The sequence below is a fragment of the Labeo rohita genome, chromosome 19, assembly GCF_022985175.1.
Source record: "Labeo rohita strain BAU-BD-2019 chromosome 19, IGBB_LRoh.1.0, whole genome shotgun sequence".
NCBI lineage: Eukaryota > Metazoa > Chordata > Actinopteri > Cypriniformes > Cyprinidae > Labeo > Labeo rohita.
In genome coordinates, this window is record NC_066887.1 from 1466442 (window position 1) to 1491162 (window position 24721).

General features: G+C 36.9%; 1 protein-coding gene across 1 annotated transcript in view; it reads right to left on the reverse strand.

Moving 5' to 3' along the window:
- ptprua (protein tyrosine phosphatase receptor type Ua) overlaps positions 1-24721 on the reverse strand; it is a 304775-nt gene that overhangs the window by 58606 nt on the left and 221448 nt on the right. Inside the window, 6 exon segments of the mRNA XM_051137296.1 lie at positions 294-352; positions 354-433; positions 7837-7873; positions 18919-19216; positions 19360-19462; positions 21644-21845. Coding sequence (XP_050993253.1) covers positions 294-352; positions 354-433; positions 7837-7873; positions 18919-19216; positions 19360-19462; positions 21644-21845 — 779 coding nt within the window.

A 24721-nucleotide genomic window follows, 5' to 3' on the forward strand; every position in this document is an offset into this window, starting at 1 on the left:
TAATAGCAGTGAGCAATGCAGTTCTGAGGTACTGATTGTACCTGTTCTTGGTCTATCCAAAGCATAACAGAAGAATCAGTTAGAATTTGTCATGTCTGAGCAATATTTCAGCTGTGAGTTGGGAGCCAGCTCTAATTGAATCAGTTAAACCTTTGATGCTGTGTTAAAGCACTTCGTGCTCTGCTTTATTACTGTTTCTGGCCACTGCTGCTGCTGCTGCTGTAATGTGATGCTGGGAAGAACATCTAGAATTGGATTTGATTTTAATTGAATCTGAGTGCACACATGCTCACCCTTTCTTGACAATAACCACGATGGCTCCCAGCAGGAGGATGAGAACAACCAGCCCCCCCGGCACAGGCCCCCAGGATCAACCCCATGTCTTCGGCATGCTGGGACACCTCCAGAGCGCGCTTATGGTCCTTACAGGCCTCTGAGAGGAGAAAGACAAACAGCGCATGAATGAAAGTGCACTGTAAAATTTTATTAGTTAGGCTTACTTAAAAAAAAAGCATGTAAACTGATTACCTTAAAAAAAGTGAAATAGGAATAGTAATTCGCACTGACGAATGCTTAGTTAGTATAAGTAGTTTACAACTTAAGATTTACTCTTGACTTAGTATAGCTACTCAGAATTAATAACTCAGAGAGTGCATTGCGCCATGAAAAAAATTAAGCAATTGCTTTGTTTTACTATTTTGTGTCAGTAGTAGCTCAACAAAAAGATCAAATAAAGTAGTTACTGTTACAATGAATAAAAATAAGTAAAATTTCATTGTTGTTGTGTTTTGCATGCTGTATGTTGAAGTGTGTGTGTGACTCATGCATGGTCAATTGCAAGCTATTGTCACAAACACTGAAGGATTATTTTAACCCAGTTAAAATCTTCACAAGGTGTTTATGACAAATGTTAACAATAAAATTGTAAAAGACCAATCATTGACATGAAAAATAGACTAGTTAATAAGGTTAGATTACCTTTTAAAAGCAACCTATTCATTACTTCCCTTCACTTTAAATCAAATTACATGTTTCATGCTGCATCGCTGCATCAATAGGAAGTGAATTATAATAATATAAATGAAGTTCCAAGTGCCCAACCAAAGGGAACACTAATCACTATAATGGCGAGTTCAAACAAACCCATTTTAGGAAAATCAACTTAAATTTGTGAAGTCATCTTATGTGATGTTCTCTCAATTTTTTTTTCAGTTGTATTGACAGTTCAAAAATTAACATGACATTGGGAAGTGAGTGAATGCAACTATAGAGAGCTACAACTACAGAAAGATAACTGCAGAATCGTCCCGACTCAGAAACGTTTTTTTTTTTTCCTTGACAAAATGGCACTCAAACCAATCAATAAATCTTAAATTGGGTTTTCTGAGGAACTAAGGAGTATGTGAATAGTACAGATTACTACATTTTTACAATTAAGTTAAAGGGATAGTTCACCCAAAAATGAAAATTTGATGTTTACCTGTTTACCCCCAGGGCATCCAAGATGTAGGTGACTTTGTTTCTTCAGTACAACATGAACAAAGATTTTTAACTCAAACCGTTGCAGTCTGTCAGTCATATAATGGCAGTCAATGGCTACCAAATCTTTGAGAGTAAAACAGACACAAACAAAACCAAATTAAACCCTGCGACTCGTGACGATACACTGATGTCCTAAGACATGAAACGATCAGTTTGTGCGAGAAACTGAACAGAACTCTAATTCACCGCTATGTCCTACTGTCCTGAGCGCATGCACAGCATCTGGCACGTGACGTGTACGCAAGCATCTATACGTCACTCATTGTTTACACAGTGCACAGAGATTGCGAACGTGTTCACTGGCACTGTGAAGATCTAAAGATATTTAGAAGTACAGGTCATCGCAATGGAAGACAATTTTTATATATCATCAGACAATGTGAATTTTTTTTTGCCCAACCGTATTTATTTGAACCAGAATACTCAGAGCAAGAAGTCAGAGAGATGGAGGAAGCAGCCGCAGCAGCAAGTCTTCAAGCTTCAGGAAGACAGAGATCTCTTCAAAAGTGGTGGCATTTTTGTAGTACGTGTTATGAGATGCCAACAGAAGTGGAGAGCATCCATAAGCGCAGATCGCTTCCAGCGCTTGCGTATACTACACCAGATCGCGTACACGTCACACGCCAGATGCTGTGTATGCGCTCAGGTCAGCAGGACATAGCGGTGAATCAGAGGTAAAAAAAAAATGATATAAATACTGTTCAGTTACTTGCACAAACCGATCGTTTCGTGTCTTAGGACATCAGTGTATCATCACAAGTCGCAGGGCTTAATTTGGTTGTGTTTGTGTATGGTTCTTTTTTTTACTCTCAAAGATTTGGGAGCCATTGACTGCCATTATATGACTGACAGACTGCAATGGTTTGAGTTAAAAATCTTCGTTTGTGTTCTACTGAAGAAACAAAGTCACCTACATCTTGGATACCCTGGGGGTAAGCAGATAAACATCAAATTTTCATTTTTGGGTGAACTATCCCTTTAAGACACGAAATAAAGTTAACTAAAAAGTGTTTGTTAGAACAACTGTTGGATTTTACAGTCTAAGAGAAGGACAAATGTCTTTATAACTGTAACTGTATAAATAACATAATGCAGCAATTTAGGCTGTTTGAAATATAAAATATTTAACACATTATTTTCTTTTGCATGATACACTATCATTCAAAGGTTTAGGGTCAAGTATTTATTTATTTTTTTAAATAAATTATCACTGTAAATAATTACTAAATTGACAGTGAATGTAAAAAAAATCTAGTTCAAATAAATATAATTCTTTTGAATTTTGTATTTATTACAGTTTTTACAAAAATGTTAATAATAAGACTTGTTCAACATTAAGAAAAGTTTCTTGAGCAGCAATTCAGCATATTAGAATGATTTTGGAAAGATCATGTGACACGGAAGACTGGAGTAATGATGCTGAAATTCAGCTTTGCGTACATACACGCACACACACACACTAAGCAAATGAATGTTATTCAGATGTATTTAAATATCATCAAAAAGCTGAAAATATTGAGATATAATTTGCCCAGTCAAAGCCCTAATACTCCAGCTCAGCACATTATCTCAAGCAGCAGATGAGCATTAGAAGATTAGAACAGAGGCCAGGTAATGCTGGCAATGACGGCTGTATGTTAATCTGCTAAAGGTATCACAGCAGTTGGAGGGAGATGAAGAAACAGTTTATCAGCATCAAGCAGCACACGAATGAGCCACAGGGGGAAGAACCTCAACCCAGGGTGCCCTTGGAGCGAGGGCAGAATGGGTCTTTGGCAAACTGGGGTCAGGTCAGCGAAGCATGGGTGGCAATTTCTGGTTAAATTATCAAAGGTCCAGCTCCCAAAGCTGAGCATATACTGGATGAAGTTTGAAAACCAACTTTTGACAGCCAATTTCGTCTCCTTTCCCAAATATTATTATGCCATATGGGCTTCCTGTTCCTTGAAAATAGCACAGATTTTAGCCAAAACCGACATCATTTCGGCTCTAAAATGATATGGGAACAGGCTAGAACATGCAGTGCCGACGATCTAGTGTTTTAAATTTAACACATTTTCGAAAGTTTGCCCACTCTGAAAAACAACCGAGCAGTCGCACATCTCGTTCCAAACAGGTTTGGCAAGAGCAAGAGTTTTTTTTTTTTTTCTGTTCAGTTTGGGATGCAACTGCCTGCATATACAGAAGCGAATCTGGCAACCTTTCAGCGAGCCAAGCATTCAACCACTTGAGAGTCCATCGATGACAGCTGCGCCTACTGGTCGCAAACTTGAACAAGAAAGTCACGAACTGAAACTGGCAGCCATTTTGAACATGCTCCTCCGGTTTTGTGGGTCTCTGCGTCTCCATTTTCTCTCTCTGTAAATGCAGTCAATTTCCAAACAGCTCCAGAGAACAGCATGAAATCTCTCTCTCGATTAATTTAAGCCCCTGCGGTGCTTCCAAAAGCAGAAATTGCCATTTGAAAAATCACAAGGATGGAAGTGCATCATTATGCCATCTGCTGTAGGGACATTAATTACAATATCATTGATGAAATAAATACCTAAATAATAGAATATGACGGATAAAACGAGGAGGATAAAGGGACATTCTGCTGGTGGGCTGCAGCAGGATATTACAGTATGTTCAGGAGTAGCAGCACACAATATTTCAGCAGCATGTACTTCAATTCTTTAATTGCTTTATAAAGATGAACTTGCAAGCTAATTATGAAAATAATAAAGTAATTACTACTTTCATGAAATAGCCACTCACTCAACCGCTAACAGTGCAGAGCAACAGCCTTGAACAAAAGCTTGAATCTTATTTTTACTCCGTAGCATTTTGACATTTTATACTTTTTGTTGTTGTTGTTTTTTAATTTCCTCATAACAGTAAGAGTTCAAATACTTTCAAACCCTTCCTACAAAACATTTCTGCATCATATGCACACTTGCAAAGCCTACTCAAAATGAGGTTTCAGTAACACATTCTTTGAATCCTGTATTTAAAATGCATTATAAGGGTATTCTTAATGCATTGCAATGCATACATAAACAACCTTATACTATGTTGTATAATCCCATAAATAATTGTCACAACAATAATAATACTTACCCATTTATGGTAAAAATGTTTAAAGCAAAAAAAAAAAAAAAAAAAGCAAAAAAAAAAGTGTCATATATCATATGTCATATGTCAACATATATGTTAACTTTTGTTACTTTACTTAAAGCAGACAAAGATTACTTATAAATCTTATGACCACATTATAAAGATTTGGATGTTGAAATGAAGGCTTTGTTTTTGTCACTTTACTTTAAGCAATAAAAGACTACTTATAAGACACAGTATCAGTATGATACTGTGCATATCTTAAGTACAAGACGTCAATAAAAGATACGAAACTATGGGGCATATAAAAGACATTCGGAATGCGTGTGCATCATGGTCACAGAAAACGCCGGGAAAGATAGCCTTTACAGCTAGAGAATTACATGGATACGGTACTAAATAGTTAGACTTAAAAAGATTATAGATTATATTGATTAGACGTAATTTTCAAAATGTTCTCCGCATATTACAAGCGCTTGTCACCCAACGATAAGCAGTTATTCAACAAAATTGACGTTAGACTTTTTGTAGCAGATAATGACGTTTTTCAAGTGGCAGTCTATGAGTCATAGCATAAAAGAATAATAATAAAAAAAAAGGTACATTTGATTTTATATTTCAAAATTTTGACTTTATTCCCACAATTCCGAGATTATATCTCACAGAAACATTTAGAAAAACAACTTGTCCTCTCTTTTCCCCTCAGCTCAGAATATGAGTTTATATCCCACACTTCTGGCTTTTTACCCTCCAAATTGACAAACTCTCTATTTTTTGAGTTAAATTGAGTTATAAAATCCGAATTAGGAGATATAAACTTGCATTTGCAAGAAAAAAACGTCAGTATAGTGAGATAAAATAAATAAATGTCATGTAAAAATGTTAATAGTAATAGATTTAAATAATATTTCATGTTGTAACTGTAGGGCTAATACAATGCATCCCATATGAACAGCAGATGTGAATATTATGTAGACCTATTGTTTAAATCAAATGTATGCTTGAGTATGAGTAATCATAGCAGTTTTCATCCATAGTATGTACATTTAAACGTGTTTAGCTTCAAATGGTGTCTTTGACGACAGTATTCTATTCCAATTTTGACATCATATATATATATATATATATTTATATTTGTTCCATTATTCCATGGATTTTACCCAATTACCTCCACTTATTACCAATGTTTTTCTGGAACCACTATGCGTGCACAGCTGCAAGTGACGTAACTACTCTGAATTGGTCTATATAATCCATTATAACTTAAGTGGATAATATTATGCTCATTGTGTGTTAGAGGGGTATAATGGTACACAGATGGCATGGTTCAGTATATACCTCGGTTCGAGAGTCATGGTTCGATGCAATTTCGGTACAACAGAAAAAAAAAATCTTCTTTTCATTTATTTTAAACAGACAGTAGTACAAAGTTTAAAAAAAAAATAAAAAATCCACCTACATGTGAAAATACTAAATATTATATCAAATTAATGTCATATATAGGCTATAAAATCTGCAGTACATATATACATACAAGCAATACATACTTGAAATATATTTAATTTAGTTAACTGATAGACAAGGGAAAAAAAACGGTGCGACACATAACGTAGCCTATATTTGCTGAGTTTCAGTTCAGTTTTGTGACAGAAAGGAAACTTAAATGGCAGAAAGCGACATCCTGTTTGTTTTTTTTTGTTGAAGTTGATTTTGCTGGTGTGAGGAAAGTTGAAGTAATTGCACTGGCCCACACAAACACAAAACAAATCAGTTCCAGGCTTTGGTACTTTATCAAAATAAAACAGTGAACGAAACATCAGCGCGCCCACCTCACTATGTCACCGTTAGAACGCAACTGAAGTACAAAGTCTATAATTTACATAATAAATAATATTTTATTTCACAGACAGTTGAGTGCACAAGCCTTTAAAGTAACGTTATACTCCTCTGTCTGTGAGAGACACGTTCAAAATCAGCACATGGTCACTGTCTAGTGGTCTTTGTTTTCAAGTGCGCAACTCCTGGCATTGGCTGTTCTTCTGCCGGCGGTTATCAAACAGAGTTGCATTACTGCGCCCCCTTCTGGATTGGTGGTGAATTGCCTGTATTCGTCGTAAGGCCTCATGCACCGTGACGGTTCGGTACGAATACATGTATCGTTACACCCCTAGTGTGTTATAATTCATACTATTCTTAATATCTATAACCACAAACAAGTAAGTATATATATAATATATAATATATATATATATATATATATATAATGCATTATAACTACAGGCTTCGTAAAAAAAGTGGTACCAAGGTTTCTTTCTAAGCTTTCTCATTGGCCAAATCTTAATTTCTAGATTTAAATATTCTAGATTAAATTCTAGATTTATTACATGTAACATAAAAAAAAAATTCTAACGTTTTTTTGTGTGGTCCAAAGTGGTCCAAAGTCTTCTTTTTTCCAATAAAAGTAAATTTTGCATTTCATGTTGAAATCATGATCCCAGAGTCTGAGGGAAGACTGGAGAGGCTCAGAATCCAAGCTGCTTGAAGTCCAGTGTGAAGTGTCTGAAGTCAGTGATGATTTGGGGTGTTGTGACGTCTGCTGGTGTTGGTCTACTGTGGACACTACTCCTTTGTTTCTATGATATAGGCTTACACAAACAATGGCTGCATCTAAAAGCATACACATCGGATGTGTTGCCTTGCTGCACTATAAACCAATGAACTGCCAGGCAGCATTTGCGTTTAAATCTTCCTCCTAAAACTGATTTCAAACAGGCTTCTGAGGCAGCATGACGGTCTAATAGTGAACAGGATTGGACACCTCTGCTTCAAAATGTGTGAGTAGGCAGATCACTAGTTTTTGGAATAATGCCTGTGTTCTTCAGTCTGTTTCCTCCTACTTCCTTTTTAGCTTTATCTGTTTTTTTTTGTTTGTCAGTCTGCTTCTATGTTGGATCACTATGCAAACTTGAATGAGATATGATTTTGTAATATTTGAATTACAATACTAGGTGGATTGTGCCCAACCATCACCATGTGCGTTTTGAGAAAGTGCCACATTATGGTAACAAATACGCATTCATCTCTTGCCAGAGTGTGAGTGAGTCCGCAGCAGGGACATTTGGTTAGCGTTGATGTATATGCACTGTCAATGAGACATGCCCTCAGGCGTGTAAACAGTGCAGATAAAGAATGAATTACCTTTACGAGCGATCCGAATGCAGTTGATCCTCGTCTCCTGAGGATAAAACAGAGAATGGATACACGTTATCAGGGCTATCTGAGGGTGAGAGCATAGCATGTGTGATTTATGTGAATATCTGACCAGAGATCCCACAGGCAGCCAGAATTAAATAGAAATGCCTTTGATGTCATTTACTAGCAAATGAATGAGAACATCGGTCGGACATGAAGGCTCGGTCCGAAAAGTAGTGAGTTCTTATGCTGTCTACAGTCTACATATGTTGTCTCCTAAGTCTGCATCCAAAACAAATAAAACATCATATGTGGCATATGTGAAATGCGTTACATAATCAGTGAAATACAAACAGCTTTTCAATCACACTTTATTTTACGGTCCATTTCTTGTTATTAAAAAAACAATTAACTACAACTTTTGCTTCAATAAACTCCTAATTTGCTGCTTGTTAATAGTTAGTAAGGTAGTTGTTAAGTTTAGGTATTGGGTAGGATTAGGCTGCATGACAACCAAAGCATTTTAGCCAGCTGAAAACACCAGGTGCTCTGCTGAAAACGCCCAGCTGTGAGCGTTTGAGAGCGCAGCGGGGGGGGGGGGGGGGGGGAGGTGGGGGGTGGGGGGTTGGGGGGGGTTTCGTTGAGACGTGGTGGTTGCTATGATATAAAAATATGCTTTATGCAGACACATCGTGAATGAAATGTTTCTCCAAAGATATTTTTTCATAACAATAGTTTAGCAATTCCATCTGGTCAAGATATAAATACTCAGAGACAAGCAATATTAATTTCTCCATCAGTCGTAATACAAGCATGGTGTGGCGGTTGGTCGATATTAGTCCTGCCCCTCCTCCACAGTGACTGGCTGGCTGACCAGAAAGTGACAGTAATGAGCGCAGTGTTTTACTCAAAGTTGAACATTCTTCAACTCTCTGAACTGAGAAAAAATGCCCTCTCTGCAAAAACCCTACGCTCCCATTAAGAACAATTAAAATAAATAAATAAATAATACGCCAGCCCATTGAGAACAATTGAAAAATAAATAAATAAATTAATTAATAATAATAATAATAATAATAATAATAATAATAATACGCCAGCCAATTGAGAACAACTGAAAAAAAAACAAAAAAAAAAACGCCAGCCTCGGGAAAAAACACTTTGGTGGACACACAGCCTTAGGGATGTAGAATACAAGCATGGTGTAATGGTTGGTCAGTATTAGTCCCGCCCCTCCTCTATTGTAATTGGTTGGCTGACTAGAAAGTGACAGTGATGAGCGCAGCATTTTACTCAAAGTTGAGCATTCTTAAATTCTCAGGACTGAGAAAAAAAAAACGCCCGAATGCTCAGCGCGAGAAAGACACTCAACGCTATGCTCTCATTGAGAATAATTGGAAAAAAAAAATTCAAAAGCCCATTGAGAACAACTGAAAAAAAAAAAAGGCCAGTTTAGGGGAAAAAAACGCTTTAGTGGACACACAGCCTTAGGGATGTAGAATACAAGCATGGTGTGATGGTTGGTTGGTATTAGTCCCGCCCCTCCTCCACTGGGATTAGTAAACTCAAAGATCTAAGACTTTTTCTATGTACACAAAAGGCCTATTTCTCTCAAATATTGTTCACAAATCTGTCTAAATCTGTTTTAGTGACTGTGTTAGTAGTCACTTCTCCTATGCCAAGATAATCCATCCACCTCACAGGAGTGGCATATCAAGATGCTGATTAGACAACATCAGGGCAGATGGCATACAGTGTGTATGGCGTCGTGTGGGTGAGTGGTTTGCTGATGTCAACGTTGTGGATCGAGTGGCCCATGGTGGCGGTGGGGTTATGGTATGGGCAGGCATATGTTACGGACAATGAACACCGGTGCATTTTATTGATGGCATTTTGAATGCACAGAGAGATACTGTGATGAGATACTGAAGTGTCACCCAACAAGAAACACTTTCAGACTACTTTGTGCCCTATTTACCTCTAAAAAACATGTACCTTAAGGGTAAATACGGTATTTTACTACCCCACTAACCCGGCTGTAACATAAAATAAAATAAAATAAGGGTATGTTTACACAACAACAATGTACCACAAAATGGATTTGCATTTTTGACAATACTGTTTTCAAAATGATCCCTGTTCACATGGATCTGTGAAAACTACTAAAAGCACTGTATTAGGTATGCCAGGCCAGTAACCTAGTTGGCAATATCACTTGAGTTTGAGTTTAGGTTTAAAGCTTTATTAATTCCCTTGGGGCAACTATGTGCCTATGATGTTGCCTAAAATGCTGTCTACATAGGCAGTTTATTAGGTTTTGGGGCAGAGCCCAAGAGTCCAATACAGCCCTATGCATCTCTCTCATACACACATTCACAAACACACACACAGGGTGAGCTACATAGACATATTATCAAATTAAGATTTACAGGTGCAAATTGTGGCTTTATGTGGCAATTATGCAAATTCATCTACCTAGATTGGAGTCGAGACCTTTCTCACCCAAACTGCCAGTAAATTGCCTTTTAAATTGAAAATCAGCAACGAGTTGCTTTCTCCACTCTTTCACCGGGGCAGATGTGACATATTTACCACCCTATTTTAACATGTCATTAAAACATGTGTTCGGCAGTCCTCTGTCGAGATGTGGGCCACTGAGGGGCAGCGCTGAAATTAATCGCTGTCAGATGATATATGATATGATATGCAGGTCACGCTCAACACTGCTTTACAAGTGGCTGTTAAGGATGGTAATGCCCAGCAATTTCCCACCATTCAATATGGTCAATATTCAGAGTGAAAATCTGTCACACCCACAAATGTGATTGATTTTTATGTGTCCGTGGGAATGTGAATGGGAGTGAACAGCCTCTGCATTCATAATTCACTGAAGAAAATGTCAGTGGAGTGCAAAAGTTGCCGCATGATTTGAGGTCCTCTCAAGTCTGCAGTGCAAACAATGCAGGATGAAACATATAGTGAAGTTTAAAGCTTATTAGCAGGATTACGGGTTTGGAGCAACAGTAATAGTGAAGCTTGCCTTGCGCACTAATGATTTCTGTTTTATTCTAAAATGTATTTGTCTACTCTAAAACCCAACGCAATGCCTACTGAGCTGCGGTAAGCCACTTTAGACAGCGTAATTACTGTTTAAATTCAGTCCAAGTCTAATAGAGCGAACCTGCACCTAATTATCACAAATAATTGTCAAAATAATAAGCAACAGCACAGCCGAGCATTCAGCATCACTTATGTTGAAAAGATTTATTTAGGCTGATTAAGATGGAAATGCGTGTGGGTCAGACAAACAATAACCTGAATGAATCTTGTGCTAGAATGAACTCACTTTGAGCGGCGAGTGTCAGGCAGCGTTGAGTGGTTGATGCTACTGTTTATGGCCTATTATGTATTCATTACTTCCCATTAGAGGGGGGATTCTCAACATAATCCCATTATTGGATACAATGGTACCTTTGTTTTGTTTGTAACGATGAGACAGCCAGCCAACATGAGTCAAACCAACTGTGTTTGTCTTGTTCTCTGAATCTATAACTTCCCCTTTTTTTACTTCAGGGACACTACAGAGTCATTTCCGTGACAAGGAGACAGAATACAACTCCACAGGCCTCATTAAAATGACAAGTGATGATCAAATGCTTCTCTCTATTGCGCTTGCAGTGGAACTTTTATGTACCGCAGTTTCTGCATATCACCTCAATGCATCAAACAACTAAATAAGCGGCATCCTAATAGAAGTAAATAGGATGTTATGTTGTGCTCAAATGAATCATGTCCTTAAATAGCTTTCCAAGGTTGTTACAGAAGCAGATTGTATCTACAGTGGTAAATATTTATTCTCATTAATTGTATAAGCATACATAATTTATCACTGTATATTTCCTTGTCTGCCATCTCCCAATTCTCCACCCAACATCAAAGTTATCTGAAAATGAAGAACTGGTTGTGGTGCATTAGGCAAGTTTATGCAAGAATTGATATTGCTGGACTTGTAAAGTCTTAGGCTGCACTCTCACTTGGCATGCAACCTGTATCCGGATGTTGTCCACATACACATTGAAAAGACAAATGTAAATGCGAATCTTATCCGATCAGCATGTGCTGGTCCAGAGGTAGTCGAGGATGCATTGTGATCGGATCAGCCATTGCGTCTGCATTTCAGGTCGACATCACACAAAACTCTGCCCCCTCTCTCTCGAACTGTCACAAGAAAGACGGAAGAAAGTACCTGAAAGTTGCAGAACCATTTATTCTCTGTAAAGAATGTGCATTTTACCCACCACAGCTGGCAAAGAACCCCAATCACTTCTGGTCAACTGTTCACTGGGGCCATCCTCTGCATACTTATTTAAATGTTGTGCGGGAAAGACAGATCTGATCAGTTATCCAGACAGAGCAGTCAGTTGATGTTGCCAAGTGTAAATGTACCGTGTCCTGTTTGACTGATGATCCAATCTGATTGATCGGATCACTGTGATCGCATGTTAATGTCAAGTGAAGCCGTAGACCAGGAAGGGCAACCTTCCAGTAGAGTTTAGGTCTTGCCCTAATTAAACACACCAGCTAATCAGGGTCTTCAGGGCCACTAGAAACTTTCAAACAGTTGTGTTACCTTGCAGGAAACTCCCCCTCCAGGAGCAGGATTTGACATTGTTGTCCTAGACACCTCAAAAGTTTCTCAGGATTTGTCAGGTGGATCTTTTTTGATTTCAGCACATTTTTGTTGCTTCTGAATACATTCAAGGCCAGAGGTCTTCAACTTTGCTCCTGGAGACCCACTGTTGTACAAAGATTAGCTCCAACCCTAATTAAACACCAGCTAATCAAGATCTTCAGGACCACTAAAAACCTTCAGGTGTGTTGGAGGTAAATCTTGAAGGAAAGTCCCCCTCCAGGAGCAGGATTGGACATCCCTGCCCTTACGAAAAAAGAAGTTTATTCAAGTGTGCTATTAGTATACTTCTTATAAACTAAAAATAGGAAAGTATACTTGTAGTCTACTTTTTATGTACTTCTCAGAAATGTGCTTCATGTACTTCTCAGAAATATACTTAAAATGACATTTAAGTGTACTTGACTTATACTTAGAAAAAGACAAAATATATGAGGTATACTCGTGCTCCTAGAATCTGTGTTTTCATTGTTGTATGGTAGGGGGCACTAGTACACATCTCCTGTACCCCAAAACAAAAAAAAACAAAAAAAAAAAACACAAGTGAAGAAGAAACTGAAACAGAGGCTTCCACATGTAATCTAACAGGACCATCAGACATAAAAAAGTACCAAAAATGAATCCATTTCATAGTCTTCTTTCAGCTTTTTGTTAAAAATGTTGTTTTTTTTTTGTTTTTTTTTATATATAAAACTAACCCAAATTCAAGTATTTTAAAAAAGAATGCATGAGGCTAGAATAAAATGTTTATTTTGTTGTTGTTGTTGTTTTTTGTTTTGTTTACAAACAGATATCCTGTTCTTTATGTTCAGATATCCATATAACAAAAATTATAGAAATTAATACCTAGACAGGGAAATAGTTACTAAACTAGTAGTTTACTGAGACTATAATTCAAAGTGTACTAAAAATGCTACTCCAAGTATTTACTTATTAAACTATCAATATACCTATAAGTTCACTTTTAGTATAGCTGCAGTACATTTCAATTTCAATTGTGTACTCAAAGTTTACTTCTGTTATACATAAAGTATACTTAAAAGTATACTTTTATATACTAGAAAGTGGGCCAGTTTATTCCCAATGATACACTGATATTTGTATACTTACTACATAAAGTATACAAAAAAAAAAAAAAAAAAAAAAAAAACTTTAACTTTACTTAAGTATACTGAAGGATCTGATGATCCTCAAATGCAAACTGTGTTTTGCCTCAAAGCAACCATACATTTGTGTTGTTTTGCTTTCTTTTTATATATTCTTCATTTATTTTTCATTCATTTATAATCATTAATCATTTCATCATTTTATTATTCCATTTAATCATATAATCATTTATAATAATCATAGTCATTCATATATTCATTTTATTGATTCATTAATTGATTAGTCATTTATATTATATTATATTTGTTTTTTTATATATTTTCCATTATTGTTTAGTCTTATGACTGTGTAGCTTCAAGGGCTGTTTGTCTTCATGAATAAGAGATACAAGTAAATGTTTATAGAAACTCAAGGTTTATGGGATGTTGTTGTGAATCAGTTTGGTATAACAATACTTGTTGGATTTGTGTTCTAGAGACAAAGTCTGAGCATTGAGACGTACGCAACTAAGACTATTCAATAAACTCTGCTCCTTTTTATCATCATACTTCGTTTCCTGCTTCTGCTCTTCACTTTCATTGGCTTTTTCCTCAGTCAACTTCTTGGCTGATAGAAGACTGTTAATAGTGTTTTGGGTATTTTGGGTACCAGACAAGACCTCCTGTTTGGGTATTAACAGGGTTTGGGTATTAGACCTCTCTGCTGACGAGTTGTTCTGATACTGGACAAACTGATATTTTCTGACGGGATCTGGGGTCGGGGGCTGGATCTTAATTGTCTAGGCATGGAGACAGCAATCTAACTATACTGAATAAAATAAACTTGAAGTACACTACTTTTTGGTAAGGGTGTCCTATCTCAGATAGGACATTTCAGATGTTCAAGCATTTGTCAGGTGCATCTTCAGCACATTGTTGTCGCTTCTGAATAGATTCAAGGCCAGTGGTCTTCAGGAAACTACACTGGAAACTTTCAGCCAGGTGTGTTGGGGGTAAACTTTGCAGGAAAGTGCTTCTCCAGGAGCAGGATTGGACATCCCTGTCCTATCTCAGACAGGATATTTCAGATGTTTGAAGTCTGATGTTTAGATGTTAGACAGAGATGGCTTCAACTTTGTTCTTGGAGACCCACTGTCCTGCAGAGTTTAGCTGTGTTTTAAAAAACACACTTGAATCAGCTAATCAAGGTGTTCAATTGCTGGAGAAGGTTGGAACTAAACTTAGCAGGAATGTCTCCAGGAACGGGGTTGAAGACCTATGTTGTAGGTAAGGGGTGCCTAAACTCGGTCCTGGAGGTCTGCAGAGTTTAGCTCCAACCACACACCTGAACCAGCTAATCAAGCTCTTACTAGGCATGCTAGAAACTTACAGGCAGGTGTGTTGAGGCAAGTTGGAGCTACACTCTGCAGGACACCAGCCCTCCAGGACAGAGTTTGATCATACTTGTTGTAGGCCAGTGACCTACAGGCAATAATACAGCATTGTCCAACCCTCTTCCTGGTGGGCCACTGTCCTGCAGAATTTAGCTCTAACCCTAATTAAACAAACCTGAACCAGCTAATTAAGGTATTACTAGGCATACAAGAAATATATTGGTACATGTGTTTAAAGCAATACAATCAAATAGAATTCTTCACAACTGATGTTAATAGCAATATGCTAACCTCCAACTGTAAACCAGGGACACCACAGTAATCCAAAAACAGAAGAAAACATTGTAAAATAGTTTGTAATGCTGATAGTAATGGGAAAACCACTAAGCCAGAAAAAGAGTAGAATCATATAAAGTATACAACTGTATACAAGGCATGTTCAATTCAAGCAAAAGTTTAAGTTTGGCCTCTTCATATAGTAAGATATGAAGAGAGTAGCTCCTTAACAGCCAAGCAGCTAGTTTAAAACATTATTACCAAAAACCGCAGCTGCCTTTCTTATCATTTTCAGTTGCTTTTTCTTCCTCATCATAAGTTATTAATTCAGTAGTAGTTCTCCATCACACTTGGCGCTCCCTCTAAAGTGATGTAAAATAAAAAGGAAGTTTCTTAATATTCAAATGTAAGTGGTCACAGGAGATGCACTTCTTATTACCAGATGGAAAAGTAATGCATGTTTTGGCTGATGGCTTATGAGCGGATCAATGAAACACATCTTAATACCAGGTGGCAACAGGGTTTCCATCTTGCTCGTTTGGTTTTTGGGATATTTTATATAATTTGCACACATCAGGGAGCTGCTTTCAATATGCAGGAGACTTCGAGAAATTCTGAGAAAGGTGGGATGTCTGAGATGGGTTCTTGTGCTGATGTCTTAAGTGAGAAAATTAAATGGAAAATGATCTGATGAGAATACCAGGAAAGAACCATCAGTCTAGTCTCAAAGAACTGATGAATTGAAGAGGATATTATATGCTGCCTTGCCAAGAGTTCAAGAGCTGAATAGACCTTAATAAGGCCTGTTCTGAAAGCACACTAAAGAAGACAATGACCTATTCAACTTTCAAAGCTCTCAAAATGAACGTACATCACTTCTACGTCTTTCTACCACAGATTGTGGAGATGGCGCATATACGATTCAGATCATATGGATCTTGTCAAAGAGTCAGCACACTGTCACAGACTCCATCACCTGTAAATCAACAGATAATGTTCACTGTTTGCACTCCTGAACAAGCTGATGAATGTACAGACATTGATATAGACATCACAGGGCTATTGTAATGAATGCATGGGAAGCTGATATCTTCTTGGTGTGGCAATGCAAACAAAACAACCGGAGGATGTCAGCAAAGCCAATTCTCTGGTGGATGAAGCTGCTGCATCCACATCAAGGAGCAGAGAAGATGCCTCTGGGGTATAAAATCAAGGCAGTCATATTAAATCCTTCACATAAGCAACACCAACAATGGGCACGACAGGTCTGGGAAAACTTGATGTGTGATGATGCATAAGAAGTCTGAGAATGAACCAGGTGTTTTACAGCTTCGGGGCCTCTTCTGTAAATTCATTTCAATCTATTCATGACTGGAATGTAACTGTTTCTCACTATTATTGAAGTATAAGCTGCATAGCTGGCATCAAGACATTATTTTAGTTTCAGAACTCCATGGTTTTAACTTAATGATTTAAAACTTGTTTTAGTGTGCTATTTTTTTTTTGTAGGTTGTCAATGGGAAGTTAAACTGATTCCAAGCATGTGTACAATCAAAAGAAAAAAAAAACGTTTATGTACCCTTTATAATTGTCCGTATTTCTGCATTGATTACTTCTAAGATGTGGTCTAGTACTAGTAACACGAACTTGTACTTTTCACATTTTAATTTAATACACTGAATAATCATATACAGTGAAAGCACAACCTCCACCAAATGTTTTCTGTAACTGCTCATAAGACTTTTGACCAAATTTTAAGCATCCCTCCCCAGAAATCTGTTCCAGCCTATTAATATTTCTGGGTTTTCTTGTTAGTACAGTGCTCTTTCAATTATGTCACAGCATCAAAGAACATATGTTTTTTAGTTGATTTACTTGTGTGTTTTGTGTCATGTTCTTGTTGCATCACTCTCTAAACTTGTGACACATTCTCCTGTAAAATGTATTGTTACTTTTTTTTTTTTAATTCATTGTTGCTTTTTCTCCCCTTTTTCTCAATGTTCAGCTGTCCATAGAACATTTTCCCATAAGTTCTGTGAACCATCCAGGTGGTCTTGGGCAACTGTAAGAAATGTCTCATGCTTAAACAGCAGTGGTTTTGTTTGTTCATTTAATTTCATTATGTTTGCAGAGATTTCTGAAGGTTTTTTGCTCTTATTCTTGGGTTCTTTCAGGGTTGTGCACTGTGATCTGACAGTGATCTTTGGATGGCTGCTCAAAGAGGGAGTAGCATCAGTCCAGAATGTTCCACATTTGTAGACAATGTATTGTAATGCGGATTCACAAAAAAACACAGGTCTTCAGCAATGTTTTCATAGCTTTTTCCAGCTTTTTAAATCTCTGTAATGTGTTTTAAAGTCCTGTGAAATCTATTGGGATCGTGTGCCTATTTGTTTCGAAATAGCTTTTGGAGAAGATGCATCACAGAGGTTGAATTACTTTTCCAGCCCTGTCTATGATCACTCAGTATCTCAGTACAGCTGTTGATGTGCTATTAGCTAAGTCATTGTGTCTTAGATTGGAAATCAATCAATGGCAAGCAATGCAGAAAAAATAGACTTTCAAAGGGTTCACCAATTTTTTTTAGACTGCATATGCCTTTGATTCTTCCCCCGAAGAATCAAACATTTTATTTCGACCAAAATTTTATTAGTCGCTTAGTTGCAGAAAAAAAGAAAAAAAGAAAAAAGGAAAACATTAAATCCACAGGAAATGGCAGTTGGTCTATGTGGTAATACAGGACATCGGGCATGACATCCAAACGCTTGCCTGTCATTCATCAGTCACTCAAATACGGCTTATCATCTAAAATATATAAGTAGTAGCAACTTTACATAGACGCTCAATCTAATGTAAATTAACCTAAAAAAGTGTGTGCTATTTAAGTGTTTGTGTGGAGTGTGGAAGCTGAACAGTAGCGTGCTTTCTGCATGACAGCTGGAGGTGACGGTCACTTGCTCTTAAAATAACCCATCATTTTTGGTCATACAGATAAGAGTAATACGTTCCTTGACACATTCACAATCATTACTTCTGCTGGTGTGCTGTGGCAAGCTTTATGCATGCGCTTGAGCACTTAGTAGGCTATGTAGGCAATTATAGGCTCATTATTATGATTTAAAATTTCTATGAATAAATCGACTAATTAGTCAACTAATCGTTTAAAATGAATGACTACTAGTCCAGAAAAATATTTAGTCGAGGGCAGCCTGACTTGCTAATACAAATGCAAATACAAATTACCTGATGGGGTGGTCAGCAATTTATTTTCCATTGGTAATATTCTTAAAAGACACTACCTTCTCTTCATAACAGGATATAAAACTTGGATTATTGCTTGGCCCAATTTTATATTATTTTAATAAGGCATGTTAAGAATTTTTTTCAAACAATCAATCAATCAATCAATAAAAAGACTATTTTTCATGTTTTAGCTAACTGACTGGAAATGACAGATACACTGAGCTAGACAAGGCTTGGTTTAATCTTTTTTAGATAGCTATTGTTCTGCAATTGGTATGTTTGGAATCAATCAATCAACCAACCAACCAATCAACTGGCTTCTCTTTTTAAGCTTTATCAAAGAAACTTGTACTAACTTGGAGTAGATATGAGTATTTATTAGGCAGATGTAATCACTCACCCCTCTGAAGTTACTGGAGGCCTGGAAGTAAATGAGATAGTTCTTGCCAGGGTCCAGAGGTGGGTTCCAGTAGCCGTTGTAGGTGTGGTTGTCACCTACGGTGAATGGTGTAGCCTCAGGTAAGCTGCTGGGTGTGAGTTCAGCAGTGTAGTAATGAGGCGGGGCACCACTTGCCCCTCCTCCTCCCGCTGGACTCTCCCCATGAGAGGAAGGAGCAGGGAAACACTCCATGTGACCCAACTCCCTCCGCCTCACCTGTCTGGAGCCGTCCTCCTCTACCACAACCACATGATAGGCACTGTACGGGAAGATGGAACAGACTTTACATACTGAACAGTATTTGCATCCTTTGATAAACTCACGGTAATGCATGGGTAACTAAAAAGAAGAATACTTTATAAAACAATATATCACATATACTGTATATATTGGGTTCATTACCTAACAGGTGCTCCTCTCCCCAAGGCAGGACGCAGGAGGACTGTTATGGTGCTCTCAGATTCACTGAGTGGAGAGGGGACGTCTTCATAATCAAACGCAGGCGCTGTGAGGGAAACGAAAGAACAAACAATATCTGTTTTAGATGTGATTAAGAAGAGAGCATACACACCACTTGAGTGACTTGAGAAGCGGACCACTGAAGCAGTCATTCCTTTGTGCTGGTCCACAAATTCTACTGAATTATTTGTTTTTAAATCATTCAACTTACTGACTCAGTCACTCCTCAGTCAGTTTGACTCCATAATTCAGTTGCAGTTAACAGCTTACTGGAGGGAAATATCATCAGTAAACAAACACTTACAATACAGGTTTGGAATGACATGAGGATAAGTAAATAATGACACAAGTTTCATTTTTGTTTTACTCTTTAAAAAAAATGCCCCAACCACCCAACAACTGTAGCACACAGAAAAATCTTTCAAATTAGTCTTGGTTTTCCACTGACTTGAATCCCTTGCTCCACAGAGAACAAAACCCACCCCAGACTGAGCGCACCACACAAGGGCGATGAAACACAGTAATGGAGGCGGATGAGAGCGATCCACAGTCCTTTATAAAGTCTCTTGGGTGGAGAGAGTAGAACAGAGCTACTGCTCCCATTCCTGCTTATTATCGGAAGTCAATTAGTGAGCCAGTACAGGGAAACGGGTCAATGTCTCAGCCTTCAGCATACCAAAACAAGCAGAAAATCTAGAGTAGAAAGAACGAGAGCCGCCATCACAGTGCTATGTGTTAGATCTGAGCACTGAGGGATGTTACGATTGACTTGCTTATAGGAACAAAGCTCAAAAAGAAACACACACAAATAAACACAAAGAAAAGTTTTACTCATGCCTAGTACAGCTGGATTACTCTGTGTCTGTGTGTGTGTGTGTGTGTGTGTGTGGAGATATTTAAAGAAACAGTTCATACAAAAATCTCTTATTTACCCACAAACCCATTTAACACAGAGCAGGGAGGCTACTGAATGATCTATGCATCATTGCATGAGGTGTATAGACAAATCTTAAAGTGCCTTTAAGGCAACACTGTTATAACAACTTAAATTTTGTTGAGCTAACTTAAATATCCAACTTAGCTAAACTGAAGTTATCTGTATACCCTAGTAAAAAGTAATAGATTTAAAATGCATTTATTTCTACTAAGTATAGTTCAGCTCTGTTAACATATTTACTGACATATCGCTCAAGACTTACTGATATAAACACTACTTGTGCACAATGCACATTTCTTAATATTAAGCCTAAAGTGTACCTAAAGTATACTTGCAACATTTCCACTTTAGCACAATCAAATATACTTCAGTATATCTTTAGTTGGACTTCCACACTACTTCTGCACAATTAAAGTGCATTAAGCACAAAATGAGTTCTTCCAGCAGACTATAAAATAAAATAAAATAAAATAAAATCTGTGAGGAATTGTGAGGTCTGTCCACTAATCTGAATGAAGACAAGTAACGAAAGCAAAATATCCCAAAATGTCAAAATTGACCAGTGCATGAAATGACAATACACCATTGTTATTTCATGCACTGGTCAATTTTGACTTTACATTTTTCATGCTTTTAGTCTTAATGGTATTTTTTTTTTTTTTTTTTTTTTTTGGAGCTTGACATGGTCAGCTCCACCATGCTTTTAAAGAATGTCAGATTTTTTGGGTGAACGATTACCTTCATGAGGCTATTAAATAGGATTGTCCAAATAATGCTCATTGTTTGGTTGGAACTGTCGAAGGGGTGAAACTAATCAGCTTCTCTTTAATTTTCAGTTTATTGAGCTGCAAAATGCAAAGACAGAGACTTTTATCAAAAGCCTATAAGTTCATTGGTGGAAAAACAATTTCCCAAAAGGATCTGCCACATTCCCTTTAGTTTGCACGGTTCTCCCCTCAGTTTGTCGACTTAAGCCTGGGTAAACCTTGGTATCAATATTTCTGCTGTTCAGAGAGTCAATCTCGCCAAAAGAGTAGCTTTTGCCTGGCTGCGATTACGTCTAAATGAAGTCCAAATAAAGTCGGAATAAATCCTGAACCAATTAAAAGTCCCTCGCAGGCATCTTACATTCATTCCAGCGATAAAACCAAAGCCCATGTAGCTTCTAGTGGAAAACTTATAATTAAGTACTTTAGATTCAGAGAGACACTACTGCAAGACAGCAATGCTGTAGGTTTTTTGGTGCCTCTCACCACCCTGAATTCCTTGTGGCAACGTGTAGTTCCTCACCTGAGATATTGGTGGTGATTTCGGTTAGAGCAGTCTGGCCAAAGCCCTTGGCGGTGCGGGCGCGAACAGACACCAGGTACGTGGTGCCAGGGTGAAGCCCGGAGAACATGTGATACGTCTCGTTCTTTAGTTTGGAGACGGTGCGCCGTGGGCCAGGAACGTTGATGCTGGGATCTGAGGATTCAATGCTCTGGTAGCTGATCTAAAAACAAAAAACTGACAGTGAGCCCAGAGGAGTCCTATAGTCAGCTCACACAACAAAACCTCACAAAAACTCACATTACTTTACCAGCATTGAAAGCACACTTTGTGATACAAATATTATTCCATGCAAAGGATTGTTGTCAATATAACAAAAATGCTAGCAATCATGGAAACTTAAAAATATGAAAAACCCATCAAATTAAAGCAAATCATTTTGAGACCTAAACATCTACATTCAGAAATTATTTCTACTCATTTATGCAACCTGCTGAGAATGAATGGTCCTATTTTCATCCATGCAAGAGGAGTCACATCTTTTTATTCATATATAAATCTATACCAATAAATGTCATATGAAATATAACTCAGCAGGCAGGTATGCTTTCATTCAGGAAATGATTTTGGCAAATGCATATGCTCCTAATGGCAATGATTCAAAGAATAACCAGTTTCTAACTCTGCCTCCATTATATGCTACAAATGTCCTCTTTTGTTTCCTTACAACAGTGGAAATCTGCTGTCAGTTTTGCTCATACAGATAAGAGTAATACATCATGCAAAACTGTAAAGGGTCTACTTTTATTTGTATACACTCACAATATTAATATCTGCTCTTGTAAAATAAAGAAAACAAACGAGATGTGCTTTCTGTCGTCTCAGTGCGTGAACTGAAGCATGTCAAAAACGTAACTGAAACTCAGTGTATACTTGTCTTGCTTGAAATGTCTACTTTAAAATTAGCCGAAAACACTGACTCAGAAAACACTAGTTTATTAATGAATAATTAAAATATTTCCTTGCTATTTATTCCGACACATTTATAGTCATTACTTTTATGGGTGTGTTGCTGCAAGATTTATGCGTGTGCTTGAGCGTGGCATTGGTTATATATTAAATTATTGAATTATTTAATCAAGTATTTAATTAAATTATTATAAACATGCAATTTAGTAGACTAATGGTTTAAATTAACATCTATTTGTCAATTAGAATGTAAAATTGTATAAATATAGAATTGGACTACCAAGCAGCAAATTTACCAAATTCTACCTCAAAAAGAAAATAAAAAAAAGAATAAATAAATAAACAGACAAACAAACAGACAGACAGACACAAATGTCCAGCCCAGCTAAATATAATAAACTGTCCACTAATAAGGCCATAAATAGCTTAAACAAGGTGAAAGGGCTGGAAACGGATAAAACTGGCACATTAGAAACTTGATAAATATCTGATCTTTCTCAGATATATTGGAAAGAAATAAGCATAATTAAACCAGTTAAATATTACTGTCTCAGATGTAAACATGAAGAACTTCAGATCTGGGGTGCGTTTCCCGTAAAACAACATAACTTAATCTCCATAGTACGATGCATTGTAGCTAGTCAAACATTGTAGCTAGTCAAACTAGCAAACTAGCTAGTCACGACTGTTTCTCCGTCGTTTGAACCACATTAGTTCAGCAATGTAGGGCCGTTGTTAATGACGTCACCGAGTAATAACTTATGCTATTTAGCTGATTAGAGATCTTTAAATTGCAGCTATATTGAACATGGCACCTGATGACTAATTTACTATATTTGTTCCCTGTCATTTTGCTTTATTTTATTTTATTTTTTGTTTGATTCATCGCATGTTCCCTCTTATGTCATACTCCGGGGTTCCCATTTATGCGCATGCGCACTATTCAAAAACAGCGCTTACAGAGGAAGCTTAAAAATACATAGATTAAAATGCATTTATTTTTAGATCGAGTGAATGATATAGATTGTACTGCATGTCAGCTTGTCTACTGTGCACAAGAGCATCATTTATTAAGCCCATTTGTCTTACTAACAAGGAACTATGCTTCTAACCACAGGTTGGAATCACATAATTTTGTGACGCTGTTTGTGAATGTTTATTTGAACTATGGTTTCAGGAAACACCGCATCATTAAACTATGTTGGTAACGACGGAACTTGCGACCATAGTTGGCTAACAATGCTTTTGGGAAATGCACCCCTGGATGGCATCCCTACAGACACCAATAAACACTTTAAGATCTAATGAAACCCCATATTTTAGCACCGGTTATTCACACTTTAGATTTAAAATTATTGTCTCAACTACAAGCTGTTTGAAGAATCTGTTGAAACTGCTTCAATGCCGCCCTCACTCTGCAATATTCTTCAGGGAAGTCAGGGAAGCCACCTACAAAATGTGACTCACAATTAACTCAGATCATAAAAAAAATAAAAATAAAAAAAAATAAAAATAAAATGCTGCAAAAAAGCTTAAAAGAAGTCAAGAAGGTATAAACAATGTTTAACCGCTCTACTTACTTCTGAAATATTGTGGTTATATTACATCATATATATATATATATATATATATATATATATATATATATATATATATATATAAACAGAAGCAGAGGCTGTTTCAGTTTGATGCAGAAAAATGTTCAACAGAACTGAAGACAACTACCTTGAAATGTAAATTGAATTTTAATGTGAATAACAGCTGCTCAGATTCAGTTAACCTAGATGGAATTTTATGAACATGCTATTTTTTTTCTCATTAAGTTGCCTTTGCTCTACTTAACAGATATCAATGCATAGTTCCTGTAAAGCTACTGACATTGACACATTAAGCTTATCAATCTAACATTCTCTCTGTCGATCAATAAATAAACCTAAAATGTCTTGTCAATGTCAATGTAAAACTTATTTATTAATTTATTTTTTTTGATAACTTTCATCAAAGGTTTTATCAAGAAATATTAAAAGTGTCTCTGCTTTGAATTAAAAATAAATGAATAAATAATATATAAATACATATATAAATAATATAAATAAATATGTTTTACTGATTGCAATGCATTATCCAAGA